At 42.7% G+C, this 16,217-nt stretch overlaps 1 protein-coding gene across 1 annotated transcript in view; it reads left to right on the top strand.

The window, feature by feature from the left end:
- Positions 1 to 273: 273 nt before the first annotated feature.
- FRAS1 (Fraser extracellular matrix complex subunit 1) overlaps positions 274 to 16,217 on the top strand; it is a 434,689-nt gene continuing 418,745 nt past the window's right edge. Inside the window, 2 exon segments of the mRNA XM_038582341.1 lie at positions 274 to 469; positions 7,087 to 7,118. Of these exon segments, the coding sequence (XP_038438269.1) occupies positions 394 to 469; positions 7,087 to 7,118 (108 nt within the window). The 5' untranslated portion in view covers positions 274 to 393.

Below are 16,217 nucleotides of genomic sequence, written 5' to 3'. Positions count from 1 at the left end.
TGCCCTGGGCCCTGGCGCCCCGCCCCGCCCCGCCCCGCCCCGCCGAGGAGTGTCCAGCGAACTTCACCGGGCGGCTCCAGAGCAGCGCGCGGGCACCGCCCCGGCCGGGACCCTGGAGCGGGGGGTCCGCTGTGGGCGCAGCGCGGAGGTCCGCCCCTCGGGCCAGTGCGCAGCGGAGAACCGCGCTCGGCGCCTCCGCCTCCGCCTCCGCCTCCGCCTCCGCCTCCGCCTCCGCCCCCGGCTCGGCTTCGCGTGGGGGCCGAGCGCGCTGTGGCCCTGGAGCAGCCGCTTCCCCGGTTCCCCCGCGCCCGGGCGCCGCGGCCAGCGTTGGAGGCGGGAGCCGGGCCCTGGGTGCTGAGCGCCGGGCTCCGCCAGGGCAGGTGCCGACGCGCAATGGGCGCCTTCAGAGTGTGGCTCGGGGTGGCCCTGGCGCTGGCGGGATTCGCAGCATCGCCTCGGCATTGCGAAGGTGAGAGGCTCGTGGGCTGCGCGCGCGTGTGCGTGTGCGGGACTCCGGTGTGCGGGCCGCGCGGAGGTTCCTCGGGGCTGGTAGGCGGGTGGGATGGAACCGGAGTGCGCTTTGCTGCAGGGATATCCCGCCCCGACCGCGGTGCCCCCCGCCCCGCTCTCGGCCGCAGGTGCCCTTGGGCGGGGGTGGCCGGTGGACCTGGCATCTCCGATCCGGGCCTCCCCCGCCCCCGACGGCAGCGACTAGTGAAGCGGGGCCGAGGAGCCGACAATTGCTCTCACCTCGGCCCCTCCGCAACCTAAGATCCGGCCGCTTGAATCCGCCTCCCCCGGCCCCGATGGGTCCCCCGTAAAGTGCAGTGAAGACCCCACGACCAGGTAGGTTGAGCGGCTCCTGGACGGAGACCTCCAAGCGCCCTGCGAGGAGTCCCTCCAGTACAGAGGCGCGAGGCCGCCTGCTTTCTTAGGGGGAAAGTGGCTAATAAGGGTCTAGCCTCATCCTCTTACTTCGCCCTCACTCCGGGGCCCCCCAGCCCGTGCGCACGACCGCGAGCTGCGCGCGGAGCCGGAGGAGGCGGCGGGAGTTGTGGCCGGGATGGCACAGGCAGGCGGCCGGGCCCGCACGGATGCCTGGAGCCGAAGAGTGAATCAAGCGTTTGGGGGTCGAGGATGGGGGCCCGGGGCTGCGGGCGCTGTGGACGCCCACCTGCCCCGACGAGTAGGGAAAGTCCCTTTGCTGAGTGCTCGCGGAAGGCGCAGGGAGGCGGAGGCAGCATCCAGCGTCCGGGGCCCCGGGCTTCCCCTCCCGGCTCCATCCATTACTCCTCCGGCTGCGGGCAGGGAGCTCCCCTGCTCCCGGGGACTCCGGGCTGGGGCGCGGAGGGGCGCCCGGGCCCTGCTGCAGGGTTGGGGCGGCCCCAAGGGGCAGGGCCCGCGCACCCGGTGGGGCGGGAGGACAGGCAGAGGACAAAGCCCTCCCTGGGATCGACCTCCAGCCAGCAGAGCAGCTGCCTTTTCCTTGCTAGTAGTTTCCCCGGACAAAGTGGCGTGGCCTTGGAAGCCCACGCACGGTACTGGGGATTTACCGTGGGTGGAGGCACCGCCTGCCCGCCCCCCTTCCCCGGGGAAGTCTGAAGCCTGTCCAGTACTTGCCCCAGGAAGAGCACGTCTGGGGCCTGTGCAGCCTACTTCAGATGGGTGACAACCTGTAGAAATAGGTCTGTGTTGTGTGCGTGCGTGTGTGTGCATACCTAAAAATAAATAAATAAATAAAACTTACAGTGCTGAATTATAACGATAAATCAGGTAGGAGAGTTAACCCAGGCCACCCAAATCTGAATTTGAGACTTAGAAAAATTATGTCTGCATTCGGTGGTGGCAACGCGGGGACGCGTGCTGCCCCCCTCCCGGATAGCTCACCAGCGGGGCAGTTGGAATGATGCCGTTTTTCTGAACCAAATCCCTTGAAATGACAAAAGCCATTATTATTAGCAGGGCTCGCTCTTAGGAAGACTAGCTGGTTCGATGGGCAAAGTTTAAGAACGTCCAAAGGCTTTTGATGGGGAGGAGGAGGGCAGGATGCCAGGGGTGCTATTCCTTCAAAGATTCTTTGGAAACTTTGCTTCTTACTGTTTCGCCCCACCTTCAGGGCATTCTAGAATCATTTCACAGATTGGGTTGATAAATGTCTGAGAGTTTCCATCCAAGTCATAATGGTCCTTATCTAATAATGAATGAATGAATGTGGACATTTATTGAGCACAAGCTATTTGGCTTTTACTATGCCAAGCACTTTACATACATTATCTCATTTAATTGAATTAATTAAGTGATATCAGGCCCACAGCCAAAAAATCAGCTGTCATCTGGTGAGACCTGTGGTTTGGTTCTGTCAGGGTATTCCTTTTCTCTTAAAAATATGAGCATTGAAGTCAAGGATGGAAAGCTTAAGGGTCTTACAGATTTCCTCAAGTTTTTATGATTAGTTCTAGCAATGATTTTTAAAAATGGAAAAGAAGCATTTTCATGCGTGCTTCTCACGGTGTGACATACACTTTGTTACTTTTGCTGACCAAGCTATGGCAGAGTTCGTGTTTTCTTAGTGCTCAGAGAGCGTCTCACACATACTTCTAGTACACCAGTTAATAGTTCTACAATCACATTGATAAAGGTGCAGTTTCAGTATTCTTCATGTAGCTGTGTGCTCACCGAGGGCTTCTGATGGCTCCTAATTACTCTTACATCTCCACATCACCTCCTAGTCCCCGCGAGGTGCTAAAAAAGTATTGGTCAGATGAATGAGTATTGCCTAATTACAGTCTTTTGAATTAAGCTAACACTGGCCTCGATGAGAAACTTCTGTATGACCCTGAATGAACCACTTAACTTCTTTGGCCTGTGGTTCTGTCATTTACCAAATGCAGAAGTTGGCTGGCGAGGTGATAGCTTTTGCTGGGCAGCCTGGGTGGCTCAGCGGTTTAGCGCCGCCTTCGGCCCAGGGCATGGTCCTGGAGACCCGGGATTGAGTCCCACATTGGATTCCCTGCATGGAGCCTGCTTCTCCCTCTGCCTGTGTCTCTGCCTCTCTCTCTCTCTATCTGTGTCTCTTATGAATAAATACATAAATTTCAAAAAATATTTTTGCTAATTATCCAGCATGGGGAAAAAAAAGATCAACATTTGCTGCCTTATTTGTGGTCGGTTGCAGCTTTCTGGTTCTGAATTTTACTGTAGTTATTAAAAGAAAAATGAAGTCTTACAAGCAAATCACTGGTAATGTTATTTTATACTGTTTTATATTGCCAAGCTGGCAACTCACTATGATTTGAGAACTTAATGCAATCAAGAAGTCACTGAGAAACTTCTAGCAAAGATGACTGCTTTCTGAATCAGACAAGCTTTGCCATGACAGTCTCTGGAGAAGCATGTTTTGAATTTTGTTAACCCATGGAAAATCCACTAGATAGAACGTGGTGGCTTGGAGATAGGAGAGGACTATTGAAGTGGACGTTGAGAGAAGAGAGTTCGAGTCTGTGTCCTGTAACTCCCCATGTGGCTTAGTCAATCCCACAATCTTCCAGACTTTTCCTATAAATGAATGCCATTAACAGAATACATTGGAAAAGATCATTTGATAGACAACGTGTTTTACTTATGGGTGGATCAGCATATTTGGTTCCACTCTTGGCTGGAGAGTTCCTTCTGTGTCAGATTTAAACTTTAAAACTCAATGTCAATAAAGAGAAGACATTGGCTAGGGAAAATAGCCTATCTCTTCATTCTTTCACTCCATACATCTTTATTGAGAGCTTATGTGTATGGTTATGTCTGGTAGGGGGAATACAAATGTAAAAAAGTCATACTACCTGCCCTGAAGAAGTTTGCATACCCAGTAATTGTTAATATCAGTAAAGTAGAAGTAAGGATGTGTGAACATTGGTCCTTGGTGGGTTTCCCAATATTGAATAATTGTACTTTTACATCTTTTGGCTTTTATAACTACCTGCTAGTGAAAATAAAGAGGTTTCCATTTCTGTTCTCCTCTAGAGATTAGATCCTGCATATACATTGTTTAGTGAGGGTGTAGCCATCTGTATTCACTGTTACGGACTTAAGTGGCAATTATCACTCAGCTTCACTCAGACGCAGGTAGTCATAAATACCCTCTACCACATGGCTCAAGAGAAGGGAGGAGAATACCACATAGCAGAGTTGGAGTTGTGTGCCAAATCTTACAATAGTTCAAAAAACAGTTGGCCCATTTTCATTTTAATTGCTCTATTAATTGATCTGAATTTTGGTTTACAATAATCAGGATATGAGCTGTCCTGTCAGTTCAGAAAACAATTCTATTTTAACTATTCCATAGTGTACAAGCCATATGTTGAATTATAGCACAACCTAAAGCTTGAACATTTAAATGCTAACTTGTGGCTACTTGTTCCTAATGAGTCATATTTTTGTGATACCGTGCTCTCCAAATCTCTTCATATCTTATGACCATATAGACTGCTTTGTCTTTGAACTAATGGGTCTGATGTTTTGCAGCTCTTGGATTTAATTTCTCTTATTTACTCAGTTTACCAGGTATGGTACTATAGTGAATAGTTTCTGGATATGAGTACTATATTCCGTTTTGACTTGAGTCTCTAGCAGATGCTTGGCTTAACCAAGTGTGTATGTGGTGCCACATTCAATGCTGATTTATTTATGTTCTGGTGGGTTTATAACATCTATCTAACTTTCCAGAAATAGGCTTTGATGTGAGTAGTTGGATATTTCTTTCTTTTTTAAAAGATTTTATTTATTCGTGAGATACAGAGAGAGAGAGAGAGAGAGAGAGAGAGAGAGGCAGAGACACAGGCAGAGGGAGAAGTGGGCTCCATGCAGGGAGTCTGACGTGGGACTTGATCCCGGGTCTCCAGGATCTGGCCCTGGGCTGAAGGTGGCACTAAACCGCTGAGCCACCTGGGCTGCCCAGTAGTTGGATATTTCTTAGGATACTTCATTCCTTTTGGATCTGGCTTTTGGGAGGCAATGCTATGTAGGAGGGCAGTAAAATAATTTGAAGATGGTCTTATTCTAAAGGTTAAATTTTGTTTATTCTAAAGTTTGAATTTTGCTAAATTGTACCTCGGTCATGATCTTTATGTTTATTTTGTAGAAATCAGAAGTAATGAAATAGGTCCATTTGAGTATTTTAGAAATTGAATTTTGTTGATATATATTTATTTGAGCTTTATATGATTATTTTATGTATGTACACATATATCCTATATGATTTTATATATGTATATATTTATATATATGCATACATATCTCTCTTATGACATACCATAGACTGAAATACTAAGTCTTTATTTCTTGAAGAGACATAAGTGAGTTAAGAAGAATTTTCTCCCTAGGTTTTATCTCAGGCTATTCTTGTCTAAATGTCAAGGGCACAAAAGTCATTCCAATAAATTTGGGCATAGAGATCTTTGATTCAGACCCCAAATGTAAATAGCCATCTCATCTCGGAAGATTGTTCATAATTCCATTTTTGGTGGATAAGGCAGACTGGCCCCTTCCTGAAATGTTAATATTTTTGAGACTTCACGAATGATCTGTTGAAGGCCAAGCACTATAGTAAAATGTGTCCTTCCCTCTTTGGACACCACGTGCAGCCTATTGTCAAGATGTGCTTCTGCCTTGGTGTGTGTATGCTATTCCAGTCTGTTTTGTAGGTTCGGTTTCTGAGAGAGTAGATGTTAGCACAGTACCCACATGTTTCTAGGTTAAAAAAAAATCTTTGTGCTGTTCAAAGATTGGTTGAGAATTAGAATTGCAATTTTACATTGTTTTTCAAATATAACACTTGGAAAGATTTATTTTATGGTATGCTAGTTATTCAGAAAATATAGGTGTCCCATTCACATTTAACCTTCTTTTCCATTTTGAAGCAAATCATCTGTTGTTTTTTATTTGGTGCTTAATGAATGGAAAATATAAAGATGTATCAGTTCACAGCCAGCCCATTAGAAAGAAATATTGAGTGAAAAGAGGGTGAAAAGAGTATTGGAGTTCAAGAGCTCAGTAGACAAGTTCTTTTCAATAACTACAGTCAGGCAGCCCTGGTGGCCTAGCAGTCTAGCGCCGCCTTCAGCCTGGGGTGTGGTTCTGGAGACCCCGGATCGAGTCCCACGTCAGGCTCCTTACATGGAGCTTGCTTCTCCCTCTGCCTGTGTCTCTGCCTCTCTCTCTTTCTGTGTCTGTCATAAATAAATAAAAAAATCTTTAAAAAAATAATTCAAAAAATAACTACAGCCTGCACTGCTCTCTGTAAAATGTGATATTCCTAAAGAGGAACATACTGTGTGAAGTAGTTAATCACTCAGATACCTAAGTGGATGCCTACTACGTGAAGAGTTAGGGAAGCCAAAGAAGTAGAAGCAGCTCCTCTCCCAAGAGTTTGTATATACACTGTAGCAGGGTAGATGCAGCGGTTCTACAAGAACACAAGAATGAATTCACAAACAGATGATGCAGGCACTGAGTGCTATGAGGGCAAAGGGGAGACAGCATAATCCTGTGGGCTGGCAAACCTCATGAAGGAGATGGGATCAAATTTAAGGAACTTGAATAGACCCAGTGTGTCTCCTGCAGAAAACCAGAATGAGCGAAGGCATGGAGATACGGGAGTGTTACCACCAGCTCCTAGGTTGGCCTCTTGGGTTGGACTGGAGAATTTGTGTAGGCAAAGAGTGGCAGAGAAGCCTGGATAAATAAATTGGGATTCAATTAGGGAGGTGTTGCTGATTTATCATGTAGAAAAATACGCACTGTATACATAACATGCCATTATAAATACATTTATTTTAAAATTCATAAATTTAAATTTATTTATTTAAAACAGATAAGTTTTAATGATGCTTTCCCTCATGTGTATCCAAGAAGTGTTGTTGTGTTGTACAGGGTTATTTCCCTGGGAGCAGAATGCTCACACTTTTAAGATTTTGGAAAAAGCTCAATTTGCTTACTCTGATGCATGTAAATGGAGTTTTAGCCCAAGTCTGCTGGGGCAGTGACAGTCGGTCTCTCTTGCATTCCTTTTAATTCTTGTTTTGTTTTTCCCTACAGGTGCTTGTGTCTACCAGGGTTCCTTGTTGGCGGTAGGTCATTCTTCATCTATTTGGTTTATTTCTTTCAAATGTAAAATGCTTGATTGAGGTTGCAGAGTGAGTGAGTGACCCTATCGTTGTAAAATATGTTTATTTTTCCTTCACAGTTTGAGGATTATCCCTCGTCTTGGCACAATCATGTTCAATTACTTTATACCTTTTCCAGAGTGAATTAGTTCCATTCGAATACTTAGGTATTGGAAAAGAAGTTCAAACACCCAACACAATTTGCATTCCATGGTTTTCCTTTGTGTTCTTTCAATCAGAGAGAAAATTAGATCCCATTCTCTTGCCAGATATGAACTAGGGCACACTTTGTTCATTTTCTCATTGCATTTGCTTCTTCCTTTGAACCCCCTCTCCAAAAAGAGGTACACTTATTAAATTGAGTACAATGAGGAGGATTCCAAATAACAAGCAAATTAACTATCTCTGAACTTTTGCCTTGTAGGGTAGAATTGATTTTGAATTTAATGTCATGATGACTTGGGGAAAAAGCTGATGCCAGTCTTATGCATTTCTTTTCATTAATAATGTACTATGGTGCATAACAGTGTGTTAAAGCCTTATTGAAGACTGTCTACATTCCATCAACTCTAATAAATGGTGTGACAAGTCATTCTTCACCACTTTTTTATTTTGGTTTAATAAATGCTATATTAAAAACAGGACTGAAATGGTTGGAGAGGGTTTGCTCCTTTATATCACAACTTGCTATTGACATGTGCGATATTAATAAGTCATCTTGGATTGTCCTCGTGGTGTTGAAATAGATGAGGAATATCTGAAATATCCAACAGTCTGGATAATGGTAGATGTTCACAGTAATATTCTTGATTCTGAACTTTATGTAATATAGTTACTGCTCTGAAGATTTATGTTTTTTTCCCCTTCATGTTTTTCTATTAAAGAATCAGGAGAAAGCCAGTTCCTTTTTCTTTCTCATTCTGTGCCCTTCAGAGCCTGCTTTTCCTTGTGTTTCTTCTTTAATACATTTTCTGAATCATCTAAAAATTGAAGGGCTTTAAAATACATCACCGGTTTGGGGGAACAGTAGTAGATATTATAGACAAGTCAGCTATCCATGTTAATACAAAGAGAATTGCTTACTGTATACAGTGCTTCATAATTTAAAAATATTTTTTCATAGCTATTGATCTATTTGATACAATAGACTAGTGTAATGAGCAGATCAAGTATTATTTTATACTCTTCTTTCTCCCTCTCTTTAATGAAGAACCAAAGATGTGAGAGATTTTAAGAGATTTGCTAAAGGTAAATTGACCATTAAGAGATTGAACAGAATAAGCCTACCTGTCTTCCTTCCGTTGTTCCCCCTGGATCTGAAGGAAAGTGGCTAGCCTGTCTTCTATATTTGATGTTGCTCTGTGTTATTGTGCCTCCGAATATGAAAGCATCAATTACTTGGAGAGGGCAGTGCCATCAAGTTCAAGGAGAGACTGTCTTGTCAATTTGTACCTAACAGGTGATCGTGCTATCTTGGATTCCATGCTCTGGCTCCTTCCAGGACTATGGCTGCTAAGGTCTAGTAGGCTGTGCTGTGATGCACCAGCACACTCCTGTTTCCCACCATTTGGCTTCTTTGCTTACCAAGATTCAGTTCTGTGTGTTCTTAAACCTCCCCAAGCCTGATGTATTTATTATTGTAGGTATGTAATTCAGTTAGAAAGACAATACATCTATTACAATGATAAAGGTTCTTATTTAACTAATGTTTATGGAGTGGCAACTGTGGCCAAATGTGGAATTCTCCACGCCATGCGTCAGTGAGCAAATACACAAAATCCTCGCTTTTGTGAAGCTTGAGTTCTAATGAGTAATATATATATATAGAAGTCAGATAGGTGCAACAGAGGAAAACAATAGGGGAGTAGGGAGATGGAAGATACTGAGTAGAAGATGAGGGTGGCTACGGCAAATAGGGTGATAGGGACGGCCTCCTTGAGAAAGGGACATTTGAGCAGCGACCTGCAGACAGCCATTATAAAGAGCTAGTCTCCCTGGATATCCAGGGAAATAGAATTCCAGAGAAGGGGAGAGCAGTGGTCAAGTCTGAAGCAGGCTTGCTTAGCCATTTGAAGAAGTGTGTGGTGGTCAGAGCGGCTGGAGTGCATGACCAGGGGCAGGATGAGGTCAGAGAGGTGGGCCAGAGCCTTGTATAGGCTTTAGCTTGTCCTCTCAGGAAGGTGGAGAGCCACTGGAGGAGCTGCAGCAGAGGAGTGACAAAATCTGACTTATAGTTTAATTAAACTGCTGGAATGTGAATGTGAAAAGAAATCATGTTCTTGTTTCTAAGGAAACTATGGCGAATACTTTAAAAAGACCCCGTAGAGGTGAGTCACTAAAAATTTGCTGTCAAATTAAGTATAGGAGAAACAACTATAAAAGATTGGGGAAAAACACAAAAATCCAGAGAGATTCTGCATTCAGATTTATTTGCAACCATTTTAAGTTTTTTTCCATTTTAAGGGACTTCAAACTGGAAATAGTAGATGATGCATTGTGGGCATAGTTAATTGTCTGCATAATTAATTGCTGTTCTCTCTCCACCTGATCTGGTCTTGGAGAAAGGCATTGCCCCTACAGCAGTGAAATGGAATGAATGTGCATTTTTGTATTTTGAATGAAAATAAAGAGCTTATATACTGATTCTGGGTTTTTCTGATTAAAGAGCTCTTTAGGTGAGAGGGATTCTATGGTTACGAGGTTTCACAGCTGGGAGCTGGCTCTGAGGATGGTGGCGTGATGTCCCTGTACGAAAAAAACCCTGTACTACTCGCACACATTTTAGAGCTAGGTGTGACTTCAGAGATCATGTAGTTCGAATTCTCCATATTATAGGTGAGAAAACTAGGGCAAGGGTTATGAAGTTCTTGAACTTAATCCATTTCTCAGGTGAGTAACCAGAAAAGGAGAGTGGGTCTGGATGAAAACAGCAAAGCAACAGCTTTACCCAGAAGAATTCCACAAAATGTATCTAGCAAATGAGATCACAGATCTCGGTACTGGTTGCAGATTGCTAACTCTCATCCTGCCTTGTGAGGATTTCTCCCACTGATACGTCTCCAGTCTTACCCCTTGTTGCCTGGGAAGCTGTCAGATAGAGTGGAGGATCCATGATGCTTGTCACTTGACAGACTTCGTTTTGATTCTTCCTCCTCCACTGCAACCCAGCTCTGTGACCTAGAGCAAGTTACATACATCTTCCTGAATCTCTATCCCTGCCTGTGTGGAATGGGGATAAAAGCCTCTCCTGAGGGGTTTTCATACAGTAAAGCCGATAACGTGGCGAGGACACTCCGGTGCAGTGCCTGGCATGTGCTTTTCTGCTACAACAAAATTTCTCTTTACCAACAAAGAAGGACAAGAGGAAGGGAACAAGTTACTAAGCACCTATGTATTTCATACTGTCAGCAATCCCAGGAAATAGGTGTTGTCTTTACAGATAAGGAAACTGAGGCTCAAGAAGTCGAAGTCACTTGTCCGGAAATTATATAGGTGGTCACTGCTAGAGCATTCAAACCTGGTTCTGACTCTAGAGCTGTTTCACTGAGCAGCTTGTTTCTCTCAGCCAAGCCAGTCCGCCTGTTGTCTCTGAACACAACTGGCTTAGTTCACCTTTAGTTCTATATGCCCATCCCCTCTCTGCTGCAGTTGTCTCTGCCAGTCTCCACCCTGACCGCCACAAAAGCCAGCTGTCCCTGGGTAACCCCTACCCATTTAACTGAATCTCTCCTGCAGTAGTGTGTACCAGATCCACCACATGACACAAGAAATGTTTGGAGGGGGTCATTGCATCTTAAATAAACACACACACACATGCACACACAGGAAGGTCCTATACCTTGAGAAACACTATACTATTTTGGGGTGTGTTTCTTACCGCACAATACCCCTGGACCCACAGAACTTTCCCTAAAGTCAGCCCTTGTGAAAGAAAGAACATGACTACCGTGTTAAATCAGGAATCTATCAGGAGGAAGCCACCTGGTCTTATGTTTAACTGTGACAGGGGCATTGAGTGGGAGCAGAAAAATAAAATTTTTATTTCAATATTTTTACTTCTGTTCTTTTCCAGCTATATTGAGTGAAAAGAATTTAACTTTCTCTTGGCATCACCACAAGTAAACAATTCTGCTTTATCAGGTTTTCCCTAGGGGTGGAGAGTCGTACTCTTGACCTCAGTTTTTTGTTTGTTTGTTTTTTGACCTCAGTTTTTACATCTGTAAAATGGAGACTATTTACTTCACAGCCTTATTGCAAAAGTTAAAGGAGATCACCATGAAGCGCTTAGCTCTGTGCTTGTGACTTCTAACACTCAGTGAAGGTTAGCTGCTGTATTTGTTGCCAAAAGCATTTGTGATTGGAAGAGTGGCACAAAGCTGTTCTTCTTCCCTTGATCAAAAGTGTTATGTGTTGACATTTTCCTGCTTGGAATACTTTTGCTCACAAATGCTTGACAAAGTAAATTATGTGACACTAAATTTGGACACATTCGAAAGAAAAAAGTTCAGGGATAGTTAAAAATGTGGAGTGTTTACTTCACAGCTATTTAGTATGACACAATAGAAAGATCTAGGCTTCGGAGTTTGAAACCTACTACTGCCACATACCTGCTGTGTGGCCCCAAGTATGATATTTTATACAGCCGAGACTCAGTTTCATCGTCTACATAATGAGGATTGTAGTCCTCCCAGGGTTGATGTGAGGATTAACCGAACGCATGCTTGTGAAAGAACCCAGAACTGTGGTTGGTAAGAAGCTGGTGCATACGTTATCTCGGTGGCAAAAAGTGTCGGAGTGGAAGTGACTCAGTGATAGAGGCCAGGGTGTCTTGTTTTGGGTCCTGGCTCTGTAATTACTAGCTATGCAGCATTGAGGGAGTCACTTGAATGAAATGAGCTCTGTTTCTAAATTTATAAAATGAGAACGTTTGATCCTCCCCAAGATTCCTTAGCTCAGTGCTACTCAATATGAGTTTCCTTGTGGATGGCTGTGTTCCATGGATACACTGTCCAGCATAGCAGCCGTGAACCACGTGTGGTTATGGAGTGCTTGAAATGTGGCTGGTGACCCCAGGGGGTAAGTTCTAAATTTTTCTTAAGGTAAATTAATTAAAAAAATATAGATCGCCTCATACAGCTTGTGGCTACTGTACTCTACCATGCAGCTTTAGAGCTTTACGGTTCTTAACATCTGTAGCACTTAAGCTTGAATTATAGTCTCACGTGTGGTTCTCACCCCAGGTGGAGCCTCCCTATAGTGTTGTTAGTTGTGGAGAGGGTCACAAGAAATTTGTTACCATATCTGAGGTTGTTCTTTGTTTATGTAATTTGAGCAGTTTTAAGTCATCTTATTGAGATCACTACTCTCCCCGTTTTGCTTGATATGCTTTCTGGAGTGAAAGGAGCAGAGATACAGCTGAGCCCTTGCCTGCAATCTGTCTTACATATTCCATTAAAAATCTGTTTTCAGCTTTGTTGAGGTATAATTGGCCCATGAAAATTGTATGTGTTTTAGATGTACTACTTAATGATATAGATCGATCGATAGATAGATACAGACATATATATATTGTGAAAAAATCACCACAATCACATTAATTAACTTATCTGTCACCTCACTTAGTTACCATTTTTTTACTTTCTTGGTGGTGGTGAGAACACTTATTATCTACCTCCTGGCATGAGCACTGGGTGTTATATACAAGTGATCAATCACTAAATTCTACACCTGAAACCAGTACTACACAATATGTTAAGTAATTGGAATTTAAATAAAAACTTGAAACTGATATATATATCTCCATCCTCCTAGCAAATTTCAAGTATATCATACAGTATTACTCACTATTGTCACATTGTTGTGCATTAGATCTGCAGAATTTGTTAATCTTGCTTACCTTGCTAATTGCCCCAGCCCCTGGGCACCACCATTTTCCCCTCCACTCTGTGGGTATGACTATTTTAGATTCCTCATATAAGGGAGATTGTGCAATATTTGTCTTTCTGCATCTGACTTACTTCACTTAGCATAACGTTCTCCAGGTCCACCCATGGCGTTGCAAATGGCAGGATTTCCTACTAATTCAAAGCTAAACAATATTTTACTGGATACATACACCACCTTTTCTTTACCCATTTACCAGTTGATGGATATTTAGGTTGTTTCTATATGTTGGCCGTTATGAATAATGCTGAAATGAACATAGAGGTGAAGATATCTCTTCAAGATCCTGATTTCATTTCCTTGGCTATATATCCAGAAGTAGCATTGCTGGACCATCTGGTAGCTCTATTTTAAAATGTTCTCAGGAAGCTCCATAGTGTTTTCTGTGATGGTTGTACCAATTTGTATTCTCACCAACGGTGTACAAGGATTCCCTTTTTCTTTTTTTTTAATATTTTATTTATTTATTTATTTATTTATTTATTTATTTATTTATATTTATTTATTTATGAAAGACAGAGAGAGAGAGAGAGAGACAGAGACACAGGCAGAGGGAGAAGCAGGCTCCATTGCAGGAAGCCCGATGTGGGACTCGATCCTGGGACTCCAGCATCAGCTCCCTGAGTCAAAGGCAATCACTCAACCGCTGAGCCACCCAGGCACCCTAAGGATTCCCTTTTTCCCACATACTTGTCGACACATATAATCTTTTGTCTTTTTGATAATAACTATCTTAACAGATATGAGATAATAGGATAATATCTCATTGAGGTCTTTGAATTTGTATCCAGTAAAATTTTTACAAAATATTTTTGGTGTTTTGTCAAAGTCTGATCTGCTTGGAGTGTTATCCACTGTTTATACAATGGCAGAGAAACATTGAGAACTTCGGGTCTAATATGTAGGCCTTGTTTATTAAGGCTAAGAAGTAAGAAAGATAAAGGAAGACAATTCGAGCTCTTTAGTTCTAGTCACCCTTTTAAAAGATGAGTGTGCTATATAGCATTACTTTCTTTTATTTGAAACTATAACATGAGAGATGGTCCCATAGAAACGAAAATGTCTCAGACTTGCATTTGTGCTGGTTATTTATCAACATGCTTAAGAGATTTTATGGTGAAGAAAAATGAAAATTTGGAAGCTTACCCTATTGAGTGGTCAGAGTCCCCCTAAACTTTTAGTGAATCTCAGCCAGTGGCTACTATTAGACACTCTGAACTTTGTAGCAGTCAGGGGGAATACTTGGCATCCTGTGGATATACTCAGAGGGGAAGCAATAAAAGCAGCCATTCCTTAATTTTCCTTAAGAGTACTACTGGGTATTGTAGGATATTGTTGTTTTTTGTTATAGCTTAACAAGAATTCAGCATTTTTAAGTGCCTCTGGTCCATCTTCATTTATTATTATTTTTTAAAAAGAGATATATATATATAAAAGATATATATATATAAAAGATATATATATAAAAGATATATATATAAAAGATATATATATGAAGATATATATATATATATATATAGAGAGAGAGAGAGAGAGAGAGGGAGAGAGAGAAAGGCAGAGACACAGGAGGAGGGAGAAGCAGGCTCCATGCTGGGAGCCTGATGCGGAACTCGATCCTGGGACTCTAGGATCGTGCCCTGGGCCAAAGGCAGGCGTCAAACCACTGAGCCACCCAGGGATCCCCATCTTCATTTATTTTTAAATACTGAGCAAAAAAAAAAAAAAAATACTGAGCAATATGTTTTTTTCATAATAAATTTATTTTTTATTGGTGTTCAATTTACCAACATACAGAATAACACCCAGTGCTCATCCCGTCAAGTGCTCCCCTCAGTGCCCGTCACCCATTCACCCCCACCCCCTGCCCTCCTCCCCTTCCACTACCCCTAGTTCATTTCCCAGAGTTAGGAGTCTTCATGTTCTGTCTCCCTTTCTGATATTTCCCACACATTTCTTCTCCCTTCCCTTATATTCCCTTTCACTATTATTTATATTCCCCAGATGAATGAGACCGTATAATGTTTGTCCTTCTCCGACTGACTTACTTCACTCAGCATAATACCCTCCAGTTCCATCCACGGTGAAGCAAATGGTGGGTATTTGTCGTTTCTAATGGCTGAGGAATATTCCATTGTATACATAGACCACATCTTCTTTATCCATTCATCTTTCGATGGACACCGAGGCTTCCTTCCACAGTTTGGCTATTGTGGCCATTGCTGCTAGAAACATCGGGGGGCAGGTGTCTCGGCGTTTCATTGCATCTGAATCTTTGGGGTGAGCAATATGTTTTTAAGTGGGAAAGCTACTCTTGTTAAAATGTACTTATTCTGGGATAAAAGCTTAATTTTTTTTTTTTTTTTTTTTTTTTTTGCAGTAAACCAGTAGCACATCATCACTGTGCTGGGCGCTGCGATAAATTTCCTTTAACTGAAGGTATTCAAGACCAGACAGTCAGCATCAGAAATGAGAGTGTTGGCTAGGTCTAGATGACTGCCAATTTGGGGTCTTGCTTAGATGGATTGAAGGTGAGAGTTATGCATTTCTGCCTAAAGAAGTTCTTAGGGTGAGGAAACCTGACTCCAGTGTCCAGTGAAGGCTTTCTTACTGTGCATCTCTTTAGGATAGGGAGGGATTGTGTACCTTTGGGTCCCAGGTGGTGAGCATTGGGCTCTAGGTGCTTCAGATGATTCTTTTGCCTTGCTGGGTTTTTATAAAGTGTCCCTTGTAATCAGATGTGCTAGTTTCCTATTCGGAAATTGATTTCTTCTTAAAATATTGTGTGAGAGGAATAATATGAGAGGCTTTGTACTTTTATTGATGAATAATCCATATGCATTTTCAGCCTTATTCATATTCTTGTGGTAGGAACAGATGTTTTAAATTAACCAACACATTTCCTATGCTTTGTTTTGAATTTAGAAGACACAGCTGAATTTAGCAGCCATATTAATTTGTTCAAACTATGCTATATGTGATTATATATCTCAATTTTCTGGTTGGATCATACACTCACCCTACCTTTTATTTTTTAACTTTTTACCATTTCTGTTCTAAATTTTTTATTTAAAGATTTTATTTATTTATTCATGAGAGACACAGAGAGAAAGAGGCAGAGAC

The sequence above is a fragment of the Canis lupus genome, chromosome 32, assembly GCF_011100685.1.
Source record: "Canis lupus familiaris isolate Mischka breed German Shepherd chromosome 32, alternate assembly UU_Cfam_GSD_1.0, whole genome shotgun sequence".
NCBI lineage: Eukaryota > Metazoa > Chordata > Mammalia > Carnivora > Canidae > Canis > Canis lupus.
The sequence above is the reverse complement of the archived record's forward strand: the minus strand, read 5'-3'. Positions and strand labels throughout refer to the sequence as shown.